Source organism: Hyperolius riggenbachi, chromosome 10, assembly GCF_040937935.1.
Source record: "Hyperolius riggenbachi isolate aHypRig1 chromosome 10, aHypRig1.pri, whole genome shotgun sequence".
In the NCBI taxonomy this organism is placed as follows: Eukaryota; Metazoa; Chordata; class Amphibia; order Anura; family Hyperoliidae; genus Hyperolius; species Hyperolius riggenbachi.
In genome coordinates this window covers 236,056,162-236,078,792 of record NC_090655.1, presented here as the reverse complement: position 1 = coordinate 236,078,792, position 22,631 = coordinate 236,056,162, and the positions used below count along the sequence as shown (strand labels likewise).

Sequence of the window (22,631 nt, the reverse complement as noted above, 5' to 3'; positions counted from 1 at the left end):
ACTCCCAGAAGCTCTCACCTGCACTCATTTTTCAGCCCAAGAATCTCACCTGCTGTTATCCAGGCCAAATACCTCTCCTGATCTCTTTCAGTAACCCAAGTAGAGCACTTTACCAGTTCTGCTTAAGCTCACTTTCCTGACCTGTTCCTCTTCTCCAGACCATATCCCTCAAGTTTGTCTCCAGCCCACATTCCTTACTTCCTGTCCATCTCCAACCCACGTTCCTCACCTGCTCCCTTTCTCCAGTCCATGCTCTTCACCTTCTCCAACCCCTGTGTATTAAGCAATTTCTTCATTAAGGTCATTTTCCCACACCTTCCTACTGTAGTCCATGTTTCTCACCTCTTCTCCCCCAGCCCACATACATATCCTCCTCCAGCTCATGCTCTTTCTCTCCTTTCCTTCTCTGGCCCATGTTTCATACCTTGTCTCTTTTTCCAACCTATTTATTACCAAGTTTAGCTTCTCCAGCCCACATTCCTTCAGCTACTCTCCTGTTGCAGGCTTCTCAAGTCAATGTTCCTCACCTGAAAATCTAAGCTTCGTACATACTCTACTCCTCTTCTCCTATGTTCTCCTCTGGGAGTGTGATTCTCCTGTCACTGGGGCAAGAAGATATCTGGAACCACTGCCGCAAAAACATTCAATAATTACAGTCAGAAGACCCTATTTATTACAGCTGCAAAGCCAATCAGAGTGACTTCACATTGAGTGGAAGGAGGAGTGATCAGGTGACTGGAGGTCACAGAGAAAGAAAACTAAGAATTGGTGCAGCAGTTACAGATTTTCCTTATATATTTTGCAAATGCTGCCACATTTAGAATAATGCTCTTTTAAACACTGTTGATGGAAAACAAAGAGTTCAAGATTTGAAGAAAAAAAAAACACAGTAAAGGGCTCTATCTGTCTCTAAGGCCTCTGAGAGAAGAGTTTATACTAGAAGGGGCAAAGACAAGTCAAGCAGTGACTCGATGCTGTAGACATTCCCGGCTCTTCACTATAAGTCGACAATGTAAAAAAAAAAAAAAAAAAAAAAAAAAATTTCCTAACAGTATCTTCATATGTGCAAATAAAACGTATGTACTGTATGTTTATGCAATAAACATACAGAGTGGAAAAAGACAAATGCAGCTGTACTCTGGAGTCACACACAAAATTTAATAAACATAATTTAATCCTTTGCACTAGAAAAAATTTACATTTTACATCTATGCAATTTACCATGTTCTGCAATACTACATATATTATAATTTAGCTACAAAGAGTAGTATAGAAGTGTAGACTATCCACCATCTGGGGTTATGCAGTGGCCTGGGTGTAGAAGTTCCCCCAATATTCTCCATGATGGAGCTAGCAGCCAGTATGATGATAACATGAGGAGGTGTGATGTCACTTCCTGTGATAGTCACCATATACCAGCTCCATTGAAAGGTGAGATCATTCTAGGATCGGCAGAGTTCACATTGTTACTGTTTGACCTGAGTGCGCTTTGTCATTCTCTTCTGTTATAGACATAGATTCTCCAGCCACCAGGATGGAAATAAATGAGCAGCATCACCCTATCTTCTCCCACTAGCCACACTGATGACTGCTCTACTAGCAGAAGTATCTCCCTCTCCTCATATTTCCTTATTAAACCTGCATATGCACACTAGTTTTTATCATATAAACGCATGTAGGAAGTGTAAAAGTGTAACCCAAGTTGGGATCAATAGCTGGAACGTTACTTGGTCATTAACCACTAACTGCTGTTGTCCTAGTAGGACCCGCAAGTTAAACTTCTGGCAGTGCCTCTGTCTCCACCTTCCTCTGCGACAATAGAGTGCTGAACAGCATATCAGTAAAGCAATTGTCCCTAAACTGTCACACAAAACATTCATAAACTGGCATTTTAAGCAAAGGAAGTTTAAAAGTTGGGACACACGGAAGTTAAAGAGAATTTGTAATAAAAAAAACTCCCCTGGGGGGTACTCACCTTGGGTGGGGGGGGAAGCCTCTGGATCCTATTGAGGCTTCCCCCGTCCTCCTCGGTCCCACGGCGGCGGAGACAATCCTTCCGGAGCAGCGGCGATGTAAATATTTACCTTTTGGCTCCACCGCAGGTGCAGTATCCGCTCTTCCCACGGAGATAGGCGAAAATAGCCGATCTTCGTCGGTCCGCTCTACTGCGCAGGAGCAAGTAAACGGAGATCGGCTATTTTCGCCTATTTCCGTCAAAAGAACCGCAACAGCGCCCCTGCTGGAGCCCGAAAAGGTAAATATTGCAAAGGCTGTCGGATTTGTCGCCTGTGCGTTCCGAGGGCTGCAGCGAGACCGCCGTGGGACACAGGAGGACGGGGGAAGCATCGATAGGGTCCAGAGGCTTCCCCCTACTGAGGTGAGTACCTCACAGGGGAACATTTTTCAGTACAGGTTTTCTTTAAGTTTCCCACTAATGATCTAATCTTTTTCATCCAATTTTACCAAATCTGTGTAGTATAAGGGTAAACTGGGTGAATATCATGAATAGATAATTAAGGCAGTTTCCTTAGATCACATAGAAATAGTAAGATTGGATGAAAAAGATTGGATCATTAGTGGCCACCATTACTCTTTATGGTAAATAAATGAGAGTTTCTCCAAGTCAAGTGAAATATTTCCAGGACATTGGGGTGCAGAGGAAGCAGATGTAGACCAGGCTAACATGGTTGCAGGGAAACCCACAACATCCTCAATCAGATAAATCCCTGGATGAATTTTTAAATCTTCCCGTGTGTTTGTCACTATTATTGCTGGGCTTGCATCATCTGATGAAGAACAAGCACTGATATTATTTCCCACACTCTCATCACAGAAAGTGTCCACCTCAGTCTTAGATCACTGAACCACTACCGTCTCTTGGATGTCCAAAAGGAAGACTGCAGGCTTGGGTTTTCTGGTGTCTAACCAGTGTTCCTCTCTCACCAAAACTTCTCCCACACCCCGAACATGGAAAGGGACGCTCCCCTGTGTGAACTATTTGGTGTTTAATGAGATGGCTCTTCTGAATGAAGCCTTTCCCACACTCTAAACAATGATAGGGGCGCTCACCTGAGTGGACTCTTTGGTGTCTCACAAGATCTCCCTTCTGAATGAAGCCTTTACCACACTCTAGACAGGAAAAGGGACGCTCACCTGTATGGCTTCTTTGGTGCAGAAGTAGGCTTCCTTTCTTACTGAAACCCCTTCCGCAGTCTAAACATGAAAAAGGTTGTTCGCCAGCATGAGTTTTTTGGTTATTAAAAAGGTGCCCTGTCTGAACGAACAATTTCTCACATTCGCCGGTGTGAGTGTGCTGGTGCTGTACAAGATTGTCTTTGCCACCAAAGTGCTTTCCACACTCCAAATAGAGGGAAGGGCGAGCACTTGTGTGGCTTTTCTGGTGTTTAGTAAAATCTGTTTTCTGAGCAAAACACTTCCCGCACTCTGGGCATGCAAAAGGTCGCTCACTGGTAGGAAGTCTGCTAAAGTCATTTTCAAGAGTGAAATTTTCTCTGCCCTGTACACATGAGACAAGCTGCTCACCTGTGTGGCTTCTCTGGTGTTTAGTAAGACCTTTCTTAGAAATAAACAATTTCCCACACTCTGAACATGGAAATGGAGGCTCGCATGAGAGATGATCCTCATCAACAAACGATTCAAACCCCCCAAAGATCTTATCATGTCTCTGTCCATCTCTGTCTGTAAAAGCAGAAGAAGACTCCTCCCCACCAGAGAGAACTATTCCTCTATCTGTACTGTAAGCTCCGTGATGGGTGTCTCTAGTGATGGGGTTTTCTTCTGGAGTAAATTGTGTGCCATCATTATCTTCTGCAGCATCATTCGGATGTGACATAATATGTTCTTCTAAGGAATTCTCAACGTCAGGTCCCCCTGCTGGAGGAAAAATGATAATGTAACACATATTACTGTGTCATGTTGTTATGTAAGTCTTGTAGTCCCATATTACTAAGCTCAATCACATCACTGTCAAAGCTAAACCAGATATAGCACAATGGAGAATGTTGGATATGGATGAAATTCTCATGGCCCCAAATGGAGATGGGCCTTTCATATGGTCTACATTATTATCCTCCTCATTTGTTGGCATTGTGATACTGAGGAATGGAGATGGAACTTTCATATGGTGTACAGTATCCCCTCCTCATTTGTTGGCACTATGATGTTATACTGAGGAATGGAGATGGGCCTTTCATATGGTGTACAGTATCTCCTCCTCATTTGTTGGTACTATGATGTTATACTGAGGAATGGAGATGAGCCTTTCATATGGTGTACAGTATCCCCTCCTCATTTGTTGGCACTATGATGTTATACTGATGAATGGAGATGGGCCTTTCATATGGTGTACAGTATCTCCTCCTCATTTGTTGGCACTATGATGTTATACTAAGTGATGGAGATGGGCCTTTCATATGGTGTACAGTATCTCCTCCTCATTTGTTGGCACTATGATGTTATACTGAGGAATGGAGATGGGCCTTTTGTGTGGTGTACAGTATCTTCTCCTTATTTGTTGGTATTAGGATGTTATAATGAGATTACTTACTAGTCCTGAAATCCAGAAAACATTCCTCTTGCTTAATAGTTTCCATTACTTCTCCCGCCTCCACAGACTGCTGATCACCCCTCACATATTCTGTGTCTGTCTCCTCTTTAATCACAACTTTCATTGTTATGTGTTGTTCCTCCTCAAACCAGAAAATAAAAATGATGGTTTTAAAATGTGAACAATATTATTGCGAATATAATCAAAAAAACTACATAGTTTGATGTCACAGAGATTAAGCTCCTCAGTTTCCACCTACCTGATAATGGTGGGGGATGGTGGGATCTTCCTGTGGACTATCCTGGGAGTAAAGAGGACCTGTACATCTCTCTGGTGGGTTTCTGTTGCTGAATCTATCTGTGGGAAATACACATGGACAGAATTCATTGGGCCTCACACAGGAAACTTCTTTAGTCCCTTTAAAACGTATTTTATACAACTGTTTAGGATATTGCTCATTTCAATTAACATCATAATTCACACTAAACACCCATGCAAATGTTTTATATTAAAGTGGATCCGAGATAATATTTTACTCATTGCATAATTGTGTTCTTTTCATATAGTTTATAGGGCATTCCTCAAGCCAAATACTTTTTTGTTTTTGTTTTAATACTCTAATTCCCTATAAACTAAACAAGCCTCGCCCACAGCTTTTCAGAGTGCCTTGGCATTTTCAGACAGTAGCAAGGGCTTACAGGAGTTCAGTCTGGGCAGGAGGAGGGGGAGGTGTTACTAGCCATTGATTTCAGAGGCAGAGAGGAGGAGGAAGGAGGAGAGGGGACTAAATTTGCACACAGGCAAGCTGATAGCATCTCCAGCCCTCAGCCTGTGACAATGTGACAAACAGAACATGGCTGCCCTCATTGTATAACAGGAATAAATAATCAGAAACTTTTGCAGCTAGATATGTGTAAACTATCTAAACTTTAGATAAGATACATAGACAAGTTACTGTTTATAGTTAGTTTTTCATCTCAAAACCGCTTTAAGGTTTCTCCCAATTATGTACATTAATTAATGCATAAGTGTAAAATTATCTGTGTATTAATGATTTAAGATAGCTTGTCAGCTTTCTTCTATGTCAAGCTGAAGGTCTAACGTAAAAAGCTGCCTCAAGCAGATGCTCACTGATAATGCATAGCTGAGCACTGCTTTATTATTATGTACAGTAAGTATAGTATGGACGTTCCTTACTGAGCTATACTAGCCCTACTTGCAGGTCCCCCTCTGCTATAGTTATACCTGCCAGTAATGGAGACGGCCGTCTTGCAAAGGGGTGTATCTTGTGGGGGCCCAAAGCCTTCCACTAACAATGCACCGTGCAAAGGTTTGGCAGACATGGGAGCTCCTTGGACGTTCCCTGGTCTAGTGGAATGCTCAGTAATAAAGAAAAAGGGGTTTAGGGTGCTATCTGATCACCGCATTAACGAAGCAAACAAATAATCCTATCTCCAGCTTACTAGTACAGGGGTCTTCCTAAGACTACTCACTAATTCGCTATATGCATACATGTTGGTCAACGAACCACACCGAGATGCCGTACAGCAGAGGGAAGGATGCTTTGTGGCAAATGGGGTGGGAAGGCGTTTCCCACAATTTGGACAAGCACAGCATGCTGGTATCTAGAGTTGAGGAGGACCCCCACATTAGTGTAGCTCACATGGGGATACCACATACTGTTTTTCTTTTCTTTTTCTCAATGTCCTGGAAGCAAACTGATACTTAGAGGTAACTCAGCAGCAAGGAGCATTAGCTTCACCAGAGAGGAAGATGTGCCAACAGTCACCACACTTGTTTGTAAAGTAATCATAAAGTGTACCATAACTGAGATAAGCAGCAGTCATTTATGCGCTCATTACTCAATTCTTGAGTGAACTTTAGTGCATCAACTCCACCGTTTGTGATAACCAGAAAATTAAGGGATCTAGGCAGACTCTCCATGCTGCTCTATCCTTCACCAGAACTGAAAGTCTCCTCTTACCCACTGAAGTGAGGGATGACTGCTTCTCCACCGTCACATCCTTGTATCCTTCTGTATACAGCTTCTTCCTTATCACATCTTCATGGTTTACCATTCCCTTTACAATAGGATTACAATCAGTCACACTTCCACCCTAAACGTATAGTCAATATTTAATAACAGTAACAAGGCAGGCAATGGACACATCATAACATAAACAGCTTTGGTTGCCCATGGAGCTTCTACCTGATGAGGGGGTGGGATCTGACCTTCTGCCACAATGTTCTGCTCCTGATCCTTCTGTCCTTCCAGACACTCCCCCTCCTCATCCTGTAATGCAGAGAATTCAGCACCATGAGACACAATGCAGAGAAGGGGGTTACTTGTGTTTATATTTAATAGGAAATTATTCAGGACATCATTGCCAGTAAATAGAAATTAAAAGAATAATAATACAAAAAAAACACTCTCACAATTATCTGTTATAATTCTCAGCACTGCTCACCTCTCCAAACAGCAGCTCAACGATCCTGTGGGTGGTTTTCACAATCTTCTGCTTGGTGTGTCTCTTGGGTATCAGGGAATGAGATGGAGGCACCGTGATGGTCACATGACTTCCAAATGTCACTTTAGGAACATTCTGTATAAAAAGAGTAAGCGTGATGTCATATGACCACCCAGAATCCTACTTAGCCCTCCACACAGGTGTGTATTTTATTAATGGAGGTAGCAGTGATGTCACGTGACCTCCCAGAATCCTTTTCACCTCTACAGTCAGGTGTGTGTTTTATTAATGGAGATAAGAGTAATGTCCTGGGACCTCAAAGAATCCTCCTCATTTCTCCAGTCATGTGTGTGCTTTGGTAATAGAAATGAGTGATATCATGTGACCTCCCAGAATCCTACTCACCTCTCCAGTCAGGACTGTGTTTTATTAATAGAGATAAGGATAATGTCATGTGATCTCCCAGAATCCTCACCTCTCCAGTCAGGTGTATGTTTTACTAATACAGATACGAGTGATGCCATGCGACCTTCCAGAATCCTCCTTAGCTCTCTGATTATTTGCAAGTTTTATTAATAGAAATGAGTGATGTCATGTGATCTCCCAGAATCCTCCTCACCTCTCCAGTCAGCAGGTAGATGATCTCCAGGGTTAGATTTATTATCCCCTCAGTCATGTGTCTCCAGTCCTCCTCCATCCTCACTGGTCATGTGATCTGTACAGGAAACTTCTGTCTATGGAGAGATAATAAGAAAATGAAGGACTTTGGGCTGTATTGGGATGTGGATATATTACACGTGCTGCACACTCAGCAATTTACATGTTGCTTACTATAATATATTCTCCTACAGCCTCATATGTCAGTGTGACTGAAACAAGAACTGAATGTGTTCCCCACAATAAACATCTTTTTTTTTTTTAACCAAAATGAGTTTATTTGAAAAAGCAGTAGAAACGTGTACACAGGCATTACATTGAGCAAAACAGCATGAAAAGGATAACATGTCAGGGGTTACAAAACAACTGTACAGTGCAATAAATAGCTAAGTAAACATACCCATATTCATCTTTGCAAGTAAATATGAGAGACATTTAACATCAGTGTCAATCAGAGATCCTTCACATAATATCATACAGGAGTAAATAGTAGTGGGGTATTTAACACAAATATAGAGTGTCCCCATTATTAATTATGTGGTCTGGTATTCAACTATTAAGAATATTAAGACGGGGGCACAGAAGTATAAAGAGACCAGTGCAGAACGCACTAAAGAGCAGTGCGCTCAGCAACCGGCACATTATCGATCAATCCATTTATCCCACACTAAATGTAATTGTTGTGACCGTTCCTTGTGAGTGTGGACAAGTTTCTTAAAGGGGATACCATTGTCAAGGCGTTTGATCCAGCAAGCAAGTTGGGGTGTGTTTGGCGATAGCCAGTGCAGGGCGATTTCTTGCCTAGCAGCAAATAACGTCTCTCTAATAAAGTTTTGGTGGCAGCTCTTAAATCCTCATTTCGTATTACTCCAAGTACACATAGTACTGGGTCAGAGGTTACAGGGCAACCCATTTTGTCATGGAGGGAATTGATGACTTGCTTCCAAAAGGAATCAACCTGTGGACAGCTCCAAATAAGGTGAAGGAAGGAGGGGGAGGGTATAGCACATTTAGGGCATACATCTTGAGTGTTAGGATTGTATTTGGCAACTTGCTGAGGTAGTAAGTAAGTTTGATGAAGAATGTAAAGTTGAGTGGCAGGATCCTTAACACATAAAGAAACCCTTTTAACCGCCTCCAGTGCATCATCCCAGTCCTCTTCACTCAAAGAGAGGCCGGCAGTTTCCCATCTATTCTTAGAGTCAAGCGTTCTGTCAAGTGCATTACTCTCTGCCAGTTCCTTGTAAATGTCTACCATAAGATGTTTTTGAGGGCCTCGCTCAATTAATTGTAAGATTGGATGTGGCTGAATATCAACATTGTTGCCTTTAAACTGGGCACGGAATGCATGCGCAAGTTGTACATAACGAAAATGGTGAGGGGTAAATGCAGGAAACTTATCTACTAGCGAGGGGAAGGAGATAATGCTTTGTTTTGAAACAATTTGACCCAGGAATACAACTCCATTCTTTTGCCAGAAGATCTGGTCTGGAATGGAAATGAACTCCGAAAGGTTTGGATTATCCCAAATGGGGGTATGAAAATTGTAGGACGTAGAACTGTATAAGCCACCTCAGTGTTCTCCCCAGAATTTTTCTCCAGCCGGGTGGCATGAAAAAGTAGACGGGTGGTGCGAGACAGGGAAATTTGGTGGTTATGGGGGTTATTGCTGCGTTCCACACGGGAGTGTTTGTTGCATTTTAGATGTTATTGCTGCTGAGAGAAAAGTAAGGGTGGGAGAGGGGGGGGGGGGGGGGTCGAGGGGTATTGCATATCCCAGTATATGTCCATTCTTTTCTTTGTGTAATGGACCACTTTGCACAGACTTTTGCTGAACAGATTTCACAGCACAGAGTAGCTGCCAGAGTTAGCGGACAGGCTGACATTATAAGAAAATAAAAAAGCAACATATATCCAAAAGGTCAGACGATAATGCCCAATATATGGGGGATATGTGCAGGAGTAAAGGTCACTAACCTATCACTAACAATTGTTAAAAAACAAACAAACAAACAAACAAACAATTAATCACAAGCCTGATTATCATTCAGAAAATATTGTTTTGCAGTTTAGGTGCACACCATATTGGCCAGCACAAAGCACACCACAGCACTGAGATATAGCTAAAAAAAAAACAAATAAATAAGTGTTGTTGTTGGTTATTAGCAGCTGTGTTCCAAAATGCTGGGTAAACTGATTAGGCCTCCAATGCATCCAGTGCTAAATAACAAAACCGAGATCAGCGCACAAGGAAAACTTCTAAAGGGCAACCCACAGAGTGATAAATAACACTAGCAAAATGAAGCAGAGTGAAAGAAGATCAGCAGCTTACCCACGTGTAAAAAACTCAGGAAGACTATTCTAGCTGACTGGCTGTCACGCTGCTCAAACTCCTCATTCGTGGAGGAGCGCTCCCAGCCGCCCACAGCATTCAGAACAGATAGTCCCTCCTCTTATGTCACCCAGCCAATGAGCATTCTCAAGGCACCAGGCAACACAAATACAGCCCGCCAGGAAGTGCGAGGTCTCGTACGTAGAGCAGCGTGGCGCATGCAGCGTACGAGGAGCGCAGTACTTTTCCTACGGCCCGCCGGGAATATCTAAAAATGAAAGTGCATAAAAGCCGGGTGTGAGATGACAGTCCAGCGCTGCGAGATGGCAGCCGGGTGGGCGCCCAACTTACCCGTGTAGAGCCCCCACTTATTTGATGCTGGGGAGAACACTGCCCCTATTCTCTTCCACACTCTCATGGCTTGGGTCAGTATAGTATTGCGTGAAGCTTGTAGGGAAATGACTTCCCTAAGGAGGTCCAATGCCACATTGTCTAATGAAGGGTTAACAGTGTAACCTAGCGCTTCAGGATTGTACAAATCAAAGTGCAAAACCAAGAGGCAACATGTTGCAATTGAGCTGCAAACTAATAATGCTGCATAGAAGGCAAAGGAAGGCCGCCCATACCATTTGAATAATTAACAAGGAATGCTTAACCCGGGCTCTTTTACAGTTCCAAATAAAGGAGAGAAGATGAGTTAAGTTTTTTTTTTTAAAGTAACAGGAACATACACTGGTGATTGATGTAGAACATACAGCATTTTTGGAAGGAGTATCATCTTTACTAAATTTATTCTGCCCACAACTGTTAAGTATAGCTTGGACCAGGCTTTGCACTTCGATTGCACATGATTAAGAAGGGGAAAAACCTCCATCTGCATGTACAATTTAGGGTCCACATGTATCCACACTCTTAAGTACTTTAAGGACGTAACTACCTGCAAGAGATTTGAGGATTGGGGTGACCAATCTGGAGGGGAATCAATATACAACAGAACTGACTTAGATTTATTCAATTTGAGACCCAAGTAATAACCAGATTCCTCTATCGTGCTTAATGCTGTCACCAGGGAGACATCAGGATCCTCCAGGTACAAAACAGTGTTATCGGCGTAGAGGCCAATTTTCTCTTCAATGTGCATAGTACGGAGGCCATGAATTAAGGGGTGTGCCCTAATGCGACATGCCAGTGGCTCAACTGCTAAGGCATACAGAAGCGGAGAGAGCGGGCACCCCTGCCTAGTTCCATGACCCAAAGCAAACTGACTGGTTATCCACCCATTAGTGCCCACCCGAGCTCTAGGCATATTATTTAAAATTTGGACCCACCTACAGAAATTGTCCCCGAAATCCAAACCTGGCAAGGACCGCCTGAAGGTAGGGCCACTCCACCGTATCAAAGGCCTTTGTCATGTGGAGGGAGGCCACTATTCTATTGCCTTTATTTAAATGGGATGCCTGTAGATTAGTCATTAAACGTCGTATATTCATTACTGTATTTTTCCCAGGCATAAATCCAGTTTGTTCCGGATGTACTAATGATAAGATTACTGAATTAAGACGAATGGCGAGTATTTTGGCAAGAATTTTGATGTCAGTTGTTAATAGGGAGATTGGGCGTCCTTGCCAGGTTTGGGTATCACTATAATCAAGGCCTCTTTCATGGAATCGGGGAAAGATCAAGAATCAAAAGCAGCTTCGAATACTTGTAACAGCATGGGAATTATGTTGTCGGAATATTTTTTATATACTTCTATTGGGAGACCATCCAACCCTGGGGCCTTTTTGTTAGGGAAGCTAGCAATTGCCATAGATATCCCATCTTGTGTTATGGGTGCCTCCATAGATTCCACTTGCTCAGGTGACAGTCTCGGGAGGGTGAAAGAAAAATCTCAGAGTCTGTCTGCATGGCATGTGTTTGATTAGTGTAAAGGGATGAATAAAGTTCCCGAAAAGTGTCATTAATGGCAGCGCATTCTGTAACTATCTCACCAGTAGAGTTGCTAATGTGTGTGATAACTAGAGGGGAGGCGTATGCTTTAGAAATTTTGGCTAGAAGGGTACCCGCTCTCTCCCCCTGTTCATAAAAAGCCTTTTTATTAAAGAAGAGCCTGCTTTTGGTTATTTCCTCCAAGGTAGAAGTATGCTGCCTCTCTAATCCTTGCCAAGTGGCAATAGTTGTAGGAGAGGGGCATTCTACTTATTGCTTCTTGGCTTGCTCCAATTTGAGCATGAGATCCTTTTCTTTTCCTTTAGTATCTCCCTTACATTTAGCTATAGCTCCCATCAACTCCACACGCAGATAAGCCTTAAAAGTCTCCCAGACCAGTGGTATATTATCCTCATCCCTGTGTCCCATAAGAAAATTATCTATGTGCGTAGGTATCTGGTCAGGCTTCGTCATCAAGTCCAGCCAAAAGGGATTCAGCTTCCAAAACTGGAAAGGGGGTTTAAGACCCCAATCCAAAGTCAGAAGAATAGGAGTATGGTCAGAGACCAGATGTGGTAGTACATATTTCAGGGACTCGGGAGTGACAAAAAAGTGGTCAAGGCGTGAAAAGGTACTAAAGGTTAAAGAGAATCTGTATTGTTAAAATCGCACAAAAGTAAACATACCAGTGCGTTAGGGGACATCTCCTATTACCCTCTGTCACAATTTCGCCGCTCCTCGCCGCATTAAAAGTGGTTAAAAACAGTTTTTAAAAGTTTGTTTATAAACAAACAAAATGGCCACCAAAACAGGAAGTAGATTGATGTACAGTATGTCCACACATAGAAAATACATCCATACACAAGCAGGCTGTATACAGCCATCCTTTTGAATCTCAAGAGATCATTTGTGTGTTTCTTTCCCCCTGCAGCTATCTTCCACTGAAGTGTCAGGCTATTTCTTCCTGCAGAGTGCAGACAGCTGTGCCTGTATGTAATTCCTCAGTATGTGAAAGCCCAGCCAGCTCAGAGGAGGATTTATCCAGCTTGTAAAAGATAATAGAACAGAGAGAAGCTGCACTAATCTAAATATCACACAGGCAGTGTGCAGAGAGGGGCCTGGATGGGAGAGTTCATAGCAGAACCACAACACTGAAGAACTTGGCAGCCTTCCAGACAGAGGCCTGACAAGTCTGACAAGAGAGAGATAAGTTGATTTATTACAGAGATGGTGATAGTAGAACGTGCTGCAGTAAGCCAGAACACATTAGAATAGCTTTTGGAACTTGTAGGATGATAAAAAACAGGATGCAATTTTTGTTACGGAGTCTCTTTAAGGAATAGCACGTATATAGTTGACCCGCCTGGTGAAAGCGATGCCAAACACCGGTGAGGAGGATCTCTGTCATTAAATTAGTGAATGATGTATTTTTATCAACTCCCGGGGGGACACGGTCAAGGCTAGGGTTTAGCACCGAGTTAAAATCACCCATCCATATTGCCTGGGAGCATGGAAACTGAGTTACATATTTCAAACCTTCCTTGAGGGCCCGTTTCCACTATCACGAATTTGCATGCGTTTGCCGCATGCAAATTCGCATAGCCAATACAAGTGGATGGGACTGTTTCTACTTGTCAGGATTCCTTTGCGTTTTTCTGTGCAGAAAAAATCTGCACGGCAGAGCCATCAGAATTCGCATACTGCATACCGCTATGCGAATCACATACAATGTATTTAATAGGGAATTTGCATTCGGTATTGGAATGCAAATTTTCATGCGAATTCGCATACGATTTCGTATGAAATCACTGGAAAAGCACACAGGCACTGCCATGGTTAAATTTGCATACATCGTCATCCATACAAAATCGTATGCGAAGTCGCATGAAAATTCGCATACAACCGCATGCGAAATTCGCATCCGCATGCGAATTTTTACCGCGCCGATTCCCACTGCACAAGTAGAAACGGGCCCTAAGAATAGTGACACAGTATGGTGGGGGAATTTAGGAGTAGCGTTTTGTATACCATTAATTCTACAGTGAAGGAAAATGTATCTACCAAATTGGTCTATTTTAACATTCAGAGCCTGGAAACATAGCATTTTCCTAATTAACAGGGAAACTCCACATGAATATTGTGAAAAGGTGGAGTGGAAGGACCAGCCAACCCATCCTCGTCTAAAAGCTAAATTCAAAAAACAAGTGCCATCAATCTAACAGGATTAAATATGAAGCAATCTTTATTAATACAAAAAACACACACTGGGATGATCCACTAAAAACACTTAACACTGGAGCGCTCCGTGCCCAAACACACTGCAACTCACTCTCATGATAACACCACTCATACAAGGGTACCGGTACCACCTATACAGGTTGCCTGCCTTGCGGGGTGAGGGAGTCAGAGATATGGTGCAGATTGTCTGGAAGAGTAATCAGACTTCTGGCCTATGCACTAGTACCATTCTACTAATCAATATCCAAACGGTGTGCAATAAACTGCAAAAAGGTTTCTGCATACAATGGTGCATTAACCACAATTATACAGTTTGTGAAAAAGTAACATCAAACTGGTAACACTTGTATCCTACTATGACTGAGGTAGATGGCGGTGGGTGCAGGGCAAAAACACGGGCAGCCTAAAAATGGTGGTGCTTATTCCGAGACTGGTCCACACTAGTGTGGAACAGCAACAGAGGAAGCACCGGTCTGCGAAACGGTCTTTTGGACTACATGTTATTTTTACTCCAATGATCCATGATTTGCATCTGTTATCTATCATGAGCCTGCAGGATTTGTAACCGAGAAAACAGTTTGTGATTTGACCTCTTAACAATCAATCTATACTCCCTGTAATCCTTGTAGTGCCGGCCTTTTGTATGCTTCTTGAACAGATATAACATGGCTTTTATACACATCTACAGTGTCTACTGCAGCTGTAACTATATAACACAAAAAAGCCAGCTATGTACATTTACATTTATAGTTACAGAACACTTTCCTCAATCACCCACCCCTCCCTTCTGTAGGTGCTACCAGTGTCTCCCTTCTTCCTGCAGAGCACTGTGCAGTACAGTATGCTGGTGAGGGAGCTGTCATAGCTGCCAGTGTCTCTCCTCTTCCTGCAGAGCACTGTGCAGTGAAGTATGTGGGTGAGGGAGATGTCATAGCTGCCAGTGTCTCCCCTCTCCCTGCAGAGCACTGTGCAGTGGAGTATGCTGGTGAGGGAGCTGTCTTAGCTGCCAGTGTCGCCCCTCTTCCTGCAGAGCACTGTGCAGTAGAGTGTACTGGTGAGGGAGATGTGATAGCTGCCAGTGTCTCCCCTCTTCCTGCAGAGCACTGTGCAGTGGAGTATGCTGGTGAGGGAGATGTCATAGCTGCCAGTGTCTCCCCTCTTCCTGCAGAGCACTGTGCAGTGGAGCATGCTGGTGAGGGAGATGTCATAGCTGCCAGTGTCTCCCCTCTTCCTGCAAAGCACTGTGCAGTGGAGTATGCTGGTGAGGGAGATGTCATAGCTGCCAGTGTCTCCCCTCTTCCTGCAGAGCACTGTGCAGTGGAGTATGCTGGTGAGGGAGATGTCATAGCTGCCAGTGTCTCCCCTCTTCCTGCAAAGCACTGTGCAGTGGAGCATGCTGGTGAGGGAGATGTCATAGCTGCCAGTGTCTCCCCTCTTCCTGCAGAGCACTGTGCAGTGGAGCATGCTGGTGAGGGAGATGTCATAGCTGCCAGTGTCTCCCCTCTTCCTGCAAAGCACTGTGCAGTGGAGTATGCTGGTGAGGGAGCTGTCATAGCCGCCAGTGTCTCCACTCTTCCTGCAGAGCACTGTGCAGTAGAGTGTACTGGTGAGGGAGATGTGATAGCTGCCAGTGTCTCCCCTCTTCCTGCAGAGCACTGTGCAGTGGAGTATGCTGGTGAGGGAGATGTCATAGCTGCCAGTGTCTCCCCTCTTCCTGCAGAGCACTGTGCAGTGGAGCATGCTGGTGAGGGAGATGTCATAGCTGCCAGTGTCTCCCCTATTCCTGCAGAGCACTGTGCAGTGGAGTATGCTGGTGAGGGAGATGTCATAGCTGCCAGTGTCTCCCCTCTACCTGCAGAGCACTGTGCAGTGGAGTATGCTGGTGAGGGAGATGTCATAGCTTCCAGTGTCTCCCCTCTTCCTGCAGAGCACTGTGCAGTGGAGTATGCTGGTGAGGGAGATGCCATAGTTGCCACTGCCAGTGTCTCCCCTCTTCCTGCAGAGCACTGTGCAGTGGAGTATGCTGGTGAGGGAGATGTCACTGCTGTCAGTGTCTCCCCTCTTCCTGCAGAGCACTGTGCAGTGGAGTATGCTGGTGAGGGAGCTCTCATAGCTGCCAGTGTCTCCCCTCTTCCTGCAGAGCACTGCGCAGTGGAGTATGCTGGTGAGGGAGATGTCATAGCTGCCAGTGTCTCCCCTCTTCCTGCAGAGCACCAGTATGCTGGTGAGGGAGATGTCACTGCTGTCAGTGTCTCCCCTCATCCTGCAGAGCACTGTGCAGTGGAGTATGCTGGTGAGGGAGATGTCGCTGCTGTCAGTGTCTCCCCTCTTCCTGCAGAGCACTGTGCAGTGGAGCATGCTGGTGAGGGAGATGTCATAGCTGCCAGTGTCTCCCCTCTTCCTGCAGAGCACTGTGCAGTGGAGCATGCTGGCGAGGGAGATGTCATAGCGGCCAGTGTCTCCCCTCTTCCTGCAGAGCACTGTGCAGTGGAGCATGCTGGTAAGGGAGATGTCATAGCTGCCAGTGTCTCCCCTCTTCCTGCAGAGCACTGTGCAGTGGAGTATGCTGGTGAGGGAGATGCCATAGTTACCAGTGTCTCCCCTCTTCCTGCAGAGCACTGTGCAGTGGAGTATGCTGGCGAGGGAGATGTCATAGCTGCCAGTGTCTCCCCTCTTCCTGCAGAGCACTGTGCAGTGGAGTATGCTGGTGAGGGAGATGCCATAGCTGCCAGTGTCTCCCCTCTTCCTGCAGAGCACTGTGCAGTGGAGTATGCTGGTGAGGGAGCTGTGATAGCTGCCAGTGTCTCCCCTCTTCCTGCAGAGCACTGTGCAGTGGAGCATGCTGGTGAAGGAGATGTGATAGCTGCCAGTGTCTCCCCTCTTCCTGCAGAGCACTGTGCAGTGGAGTATGCTGGTGAGGGAGATGTCATAGCTGTCAGTGTCTCCCCTCTTCCTGCAGAGCACTGTGCAGTGGAGTATGCTGGTGAGAGGGAGATGTGATAGCTTATTTTCTGAACTCCGCTACCCATTCCTACAGATTAATATAACATATGCTGGATGGGGGTCTAACAAGATATCCGCTAATTCCAGGTGGGGTTTCCAAATCAAAGCACTTGTGAATTGTTAGTGTGCACCGGGATTGGAACACAGGGAACCAGAACCACACGATTTACCATCTGGCAGGTCTGGCATGAAGGGGACAGATTATATTACAGAGAGATGTATACCTGCTGATGGAGTAACATAACAGGCTTAGCACAGATCAAAAGATTTACAGTGGATTGTGCAAAATATATATATATATATATATATATATATATATATATATATATATATATATATATATATATATATATATATATATATATAATATGGAATATATTCAGCTATCACATGATGGGACTCAACATCTGTGCTGCCCATGTGATGTGTGTGCATCGCATACTATTTATTTATACAGCATCACGAAAGATGCTGCCATTGTGGTTATAAATAAATAAATAATTGGAAGGATGAGGGGAGATGCCAGGTCTTCCTGATGGGTCTGGCCTCTTATCCAGCATCATTCACAGATCAGACCTCCATCACCCTCCTCTATGGGTAGCAGCAGCTGCTGGGGATAGGACGCATGGAGTTATGTAATATTATCTGATGAATATAAATATAATCTGTTATTACCTTCTCTGCTGCCAGTTCCAGCAATGTCTCCTCTTTATTTCCTCCCAGCACCACCTACAGCTTCCTGTTTGGGCCAAACATTCCCTCCTGTCTTTGTGTTCTATGGTCCAATCATAAATGGGGAGATCACCATCTTGTGGTCAATAGGGGAACTGCATGTTACTTGTGAAAGCTGCTGCTTGGCTTTTCTCTTGTAGGGGCTCTTTCACATGTACAGCTTATAGCAAATAGCAGTAAATTTAACCACTTGACCACTAAGGGGTTTTTCAACTTCTGGTCCAGTTCACCTTTCAGCACTCCTCCCTTTCATTCACCAATAAATTATTCACTATTTATCACAACAAAATGATCTATATCTTGATTTTTTTTCGCCACCATTTAGGCTTTTTTTGGTGGTACATTATGTTAGAATTATTTTATTCTAAATGCCTTTTAATGGGAATAATAAGAAAAAATGGGAAAAAAATCATTATTTTTCAGTTTTCAGCCATTATAGTTTGAAAATAAAACTTTCTACTGTGATTAAAACACATTATTTTATTTGCCCATTTGCCCTGGTTATTGCAACATTTAAAATATTTCCCTAGAACAATGTATAGTGCCAAATTCCGCCAATATTTTATTTGGAAATAAAGGTGCATTTTTTTCAGTTTTGTGTCGATCACTAATTACAAGCCCATAATTAAAAAACAACAACATTAAAATACCCTCTTGACATACATATTAAAAAAAAGTTCAGTCCCTAAGGGAACTATTTATGCATTTTTTTAATTGTCATTTTATTTTTATTTTTTTATGAAAACGTTTTATTTGGGTAAGTATGGGAGAGTGTGGGAGGTAAGGGGTTCATTTGTTATGTATATATAGGTCTTTTATTTAAAAAAAATGTATGTAGATGTAATTTGACTATTTAGCCACAAGATTTCCTCACGCATTCTCCCCCGTGCGTATTATTAGTATGCTAACAGTATGTACTGTGTGGACGTGTTACTTGCGTTATTACGACTGCAGGCATCTCATTGATGCCGGCGGTCATTGACACAGGGACTTAGATTAATGAATGGGAACTGCATTCCCATTCATTCATCTTCCCTCTAACGATTAGCGGTTAGAATGCGTGCGGGAGCGAGCAGAAGTGCACGGCGGCTATAGACCAATATTTATGTTCCTGGGACTTCAGTGTGAAGTTTCCCAGGGTGTAGATATACTGTACTGTACAAGGTGTAGTAAGTGGTTAAAACAATACTGAAGGGACTTAAAGAAAGAAAAAAAAAGATATTTACCTATGGAGAGAGAAGGAAATGGATCTCATTGAAACTTTCCGTTACTCTCTCAAGGGGCCATATGCAATTAACTTTTCACCTAGAAATATCATTTTAATCTTTTAACTGACTTTTCATTAATCTGCAACGCCTTTGGGAATCCTCGAAGTCTTTGCAAATACTCGTGTCTCCGAGTGCTTTCAAAGACGGTTGGCTCCGTGCCACACATAGGCGTGAGGGCACTTGTGCGCATGCGCAGTATGGAGCCGTAGTCTTCAGAAGCACTTGTGCCAGCACTCAGGGACACGGCTGCTTCTGAAGCCTTCCGAGGGTTCCTGGAGGCGGCACATTTGAATGGGAGACAGCGGTGTACCAAAGGCTTGCAGAGAGGATCAGGAAGGCTCTATGAGATCCAGAGCCTTCCCTCTACATAGGTGAGGATCTGACTTTTTTTTTTTACAGGCGGCTTCAGTATTACTTTAAGAGGCCGCTAAATTGGAGAAAAAAAATGGAATGAAGCTCATAGTGGGCTAATTTTCGCCTGAGTGTCCCAACACTGCTCATTGTCCATGGGGTCCCTCCTGTTCCCAGTCTCCAGTCCTTTTACCTCCCACGCATTCCATAAGTTCCTCCAAGTGGTGCAGAGTGAATCGGAACTGCCCAGGCTCACGTATTTAACTGCACATGTACAGTGAGAGAAAGCACTCATGGACGGGAACCTGCAACAGTCCAATTGTGAATTGTGTGAAGCCGTTGAGTTTGGCACCCCTGATTTAACCTCTAAACGACTGTGTCACGCCAATTGGCGTGAACGCGGTGGCTCCCCCAGGAACGCTTAACGCCAATTGGCGTCAAGTCCTGGGGCCTGTTTTGCAGGAGATTGCGTGTGCCGATGCACGCGCATCTGCGCTTGAATGACGGAGCTCCGCTCTGTCATCAGTCTCCAAGCGGTGATCGCCGCTAGGAGACTGTTACATGCGAAACCGCTGTCTATCTACATGGTACAGCGCTGCGATCTAAGGCAGTCCCCCGGGGAGACAGAGAAGCGATCGGCTCTCATAGGCTGATGCCTATGACAGCCGATCACAGTGATTGGCTGGCAGGGGGAGGGATAAAAAATAGGCATTTTTATTTAAATATACATATAAACAAACAAACATTGGTGGAGTGATCAGAGCCCACAACAGAAAGCTCTGTTGGTGGGCAGAATAGGGGTGGGGGTCACTTGTGTGCCGAGTGGTACGGCCCTGCAGCAAGCCCTTAAAGCTGCAATGGCCTTAATTGTAAAAATAGCCTGGTCACTAGGGGGGTGTAAGCCTACGGTCCTCAAGTGGTTAAAACAAGAGTTCATTAAAAAAAAAACACAGTAAACAGCTCTCCTTTGAGAAGGCCTAGGGACAAAAAGCTCATCCGCCAAGCTATTATATTGCCCTCTGATGTATTTATACATGTTAATTAGATCTCCTCTAAGGCATCTTTTCTCTAGACTAAATAAACCCAGTTTATCTAACCTTTCTTGGTAAGTGAGACCTTCCATCCCACGTATCAATTTTGTTGCTCGTCTCTGCACCTGCTCTAACACTGTTGTGTTCAGTGAACCCACCTCACTGCATATACCTACCTTTTGTGTTGAGTGAACCCACCTCACTGCATATACCTAGCTGTTGTGTTCAGTGAACCCACCTCACTGCATATACCTATCTTTTGTGTTCAGTGAACTAACCTGATCATAGCATATACCTAACTGTTGTGGTCAGTGAACCCACCTCATCACAGCATATACCTAGCTCGTGTGTTCAGTGAACCCACCTCACTGCATATACCTACCTTTTGTGTTGAGTGAACCCACCTCACTGCATATACCTACCTTTTGTGTTCAGTGAACCACCTTATCACAGCATATACCTAGCTGTTGTGTTCAGTGAACCCCCCTCACTGCATATACCTAGCTGTTGTGTTCAGTGAACCCACCTCATCTCACCATATACCTAGCTGTTATGTTCAATGAACCCACCTCATCACAGCATATACCTACATTTTGTGTTGAGTGAACCCACCTCACTGCATATACCTAGCTGCTGTGTTCAGTGAACCCACCTCACTGCATATACCTAGCTGTTGTGTCCAGTGAACCCACCTCATCACAGCATATACCTAGCTGTTGTGTTCAGTGAACCTACCTCACTGCATATACCTACCTTTTGTGTTGAGTGAACCCACCTCACTGCATATACCTAGCTGTTGTGTTCAGTGAACCCACCTCACTGCATATACCTAGCTGTTGTGTTCAGTGAACCCACCTAACTGCATATACCTAGCTGTTGTGTTCAGTGAACCCACCTCACTGCATATACCTAGCTGTTGTGTTCAGTGAACCCACCTCACTGCATATACCTAGCTGTTGTGTTCAGTAAACCCACCTCATCACAGCATATACCTAGCTGTTGTGTTCAGTGAACCCACCTCATCACAGAATATACCTAGCATCCCCCCCAAGATAGACAAAACGGACAAACCAGGTAGAGGAAGAGGTAGAGGCAGACCCAGAGGAAGGCCACCCGGCACCGGCAGGTCTGTGCGAGGTCGTGTTGATGTGATTTTGTGTGGCCCTGGCCCAAAGTACAGTGCCTAGAAGAAGGCACGTGCCATCAACTCCCAACATTGTCAGGACGTGGTTGACTATTTAACACAGAACACTTCATCTCCTGCAGCCACCAGCGCTACTACAAGCACCACATCAGCTGCATTTGACACTTCACAGGAGTTATTTGGTGGTGAAATCACTGATTTCCAGCCACTACTGCAACAACAAGATGAAGGCGCTAAGCAAGTTAAACCACCTCATATGTGTGAGTTAGGCGACACTATGGATGTAACGTGTGAGGATGAGGATGATGAAGTACCTTCTGTTGGGGCAGTTTTGGAGGTGTCTGAGGCAAGCGAAGCTGGGCAGGATGATTATGATGATGACGATGATACGGATCCCACATATGTTCCCAATAGAGGAGATGAGCAGGGGGACAGTTCAGAGGGGGAGTCAGAGAGGAGAAGGAGGAGACGAGTTGCTAAAAGAAGCAGGGAAAGCTCGACATCAGAAACAGCTGGTGGCAGCGTTCGGCGCCATGTATCACCACCTATGGACAGCCAGCCAACATGCCTTTCAACGTCAGCTGCTGAGGCCACCATATTGCCATCACCCCAGGGGGGCTCAGCGGTTTGGAAATGTTTTAGTGTGTGTGCCTCAGATCGGAGCAAAGCCATCTGTGCTCTCTGGCAGCAAAAATTGAGCCGTGGAAAGGCCAACACCCACGTAGGGACAAGTGCCTTATGAAGGCACCTGGAGAAAAGGCACAAACTGCAATGGGAAGAGCACCTGAGCAAAAGCAGCACACAAAAGAAAAGCCACCCTCCTTCTCCTCTTCCTCCTTCAGGTGCAGCATCTTTAGCCGCTCTCTCCCTTTCACCTTCACAGCCACCCTCCTCCACTCCGCCTCTGACCT

At 44.4% G+C, this 22,631-nt stretch overlaps 2 protein-coding genes across 6 annotated transcripts in view; one reads left to right on the top strand and one right to left on the bottom strand.

The window, feature by feature from the left end:
- Positions 1-22,631, top strand: part of LOC137534896 (zinc finger protein 3-like) — a 200,486-nt gene that overhangs the window by 124,022 nt on the left and 53,833 nt on the right. The window lies entirely within an intron of this gene.
- LOC137534897 (oocyte zinc finger protein XlCOF22-like) lies at positions 1,138-17,935 on the bottom strand. 5 transcript variants are annotated; one of them, XM_068256589.1, is made up of 8 exons: positions 17,870-17,935; positions 7,655-7,769; positions 7,036-7,170; positions 6,777-6,860; positions 6,552-6,684; positions 4,827-4,984; positions 4,568-4,709; positions 1,138-3,894 (listed from the first exon to the last, which is right to left on the bottom strand). In XM_068256589.1, the coding sequence occupies exons 2-8, from the start codon at positions 7,730-7,732 to the stop codon at positions 2,852-2,854; spliced, it is 1,773 nt and encodes a 590-aa protein (XP_068112690.1). In that variant the 5' UTR covers positions 7,733-7,769; positions 17,870-17,935; the 3' UTR covers positions 1,138-2,851. The 5 variants fall into 5 exon arrangements, with proteins under 5 accessions (XP_068112690.1, XP_068112692.1, XP_068112691.1 ...); XM_068256591.1 differs by having other exon boundaries at positions 1,138-3,891; XM_068256590.1 differs by having other exon boundaries at positions 4,568-4,706.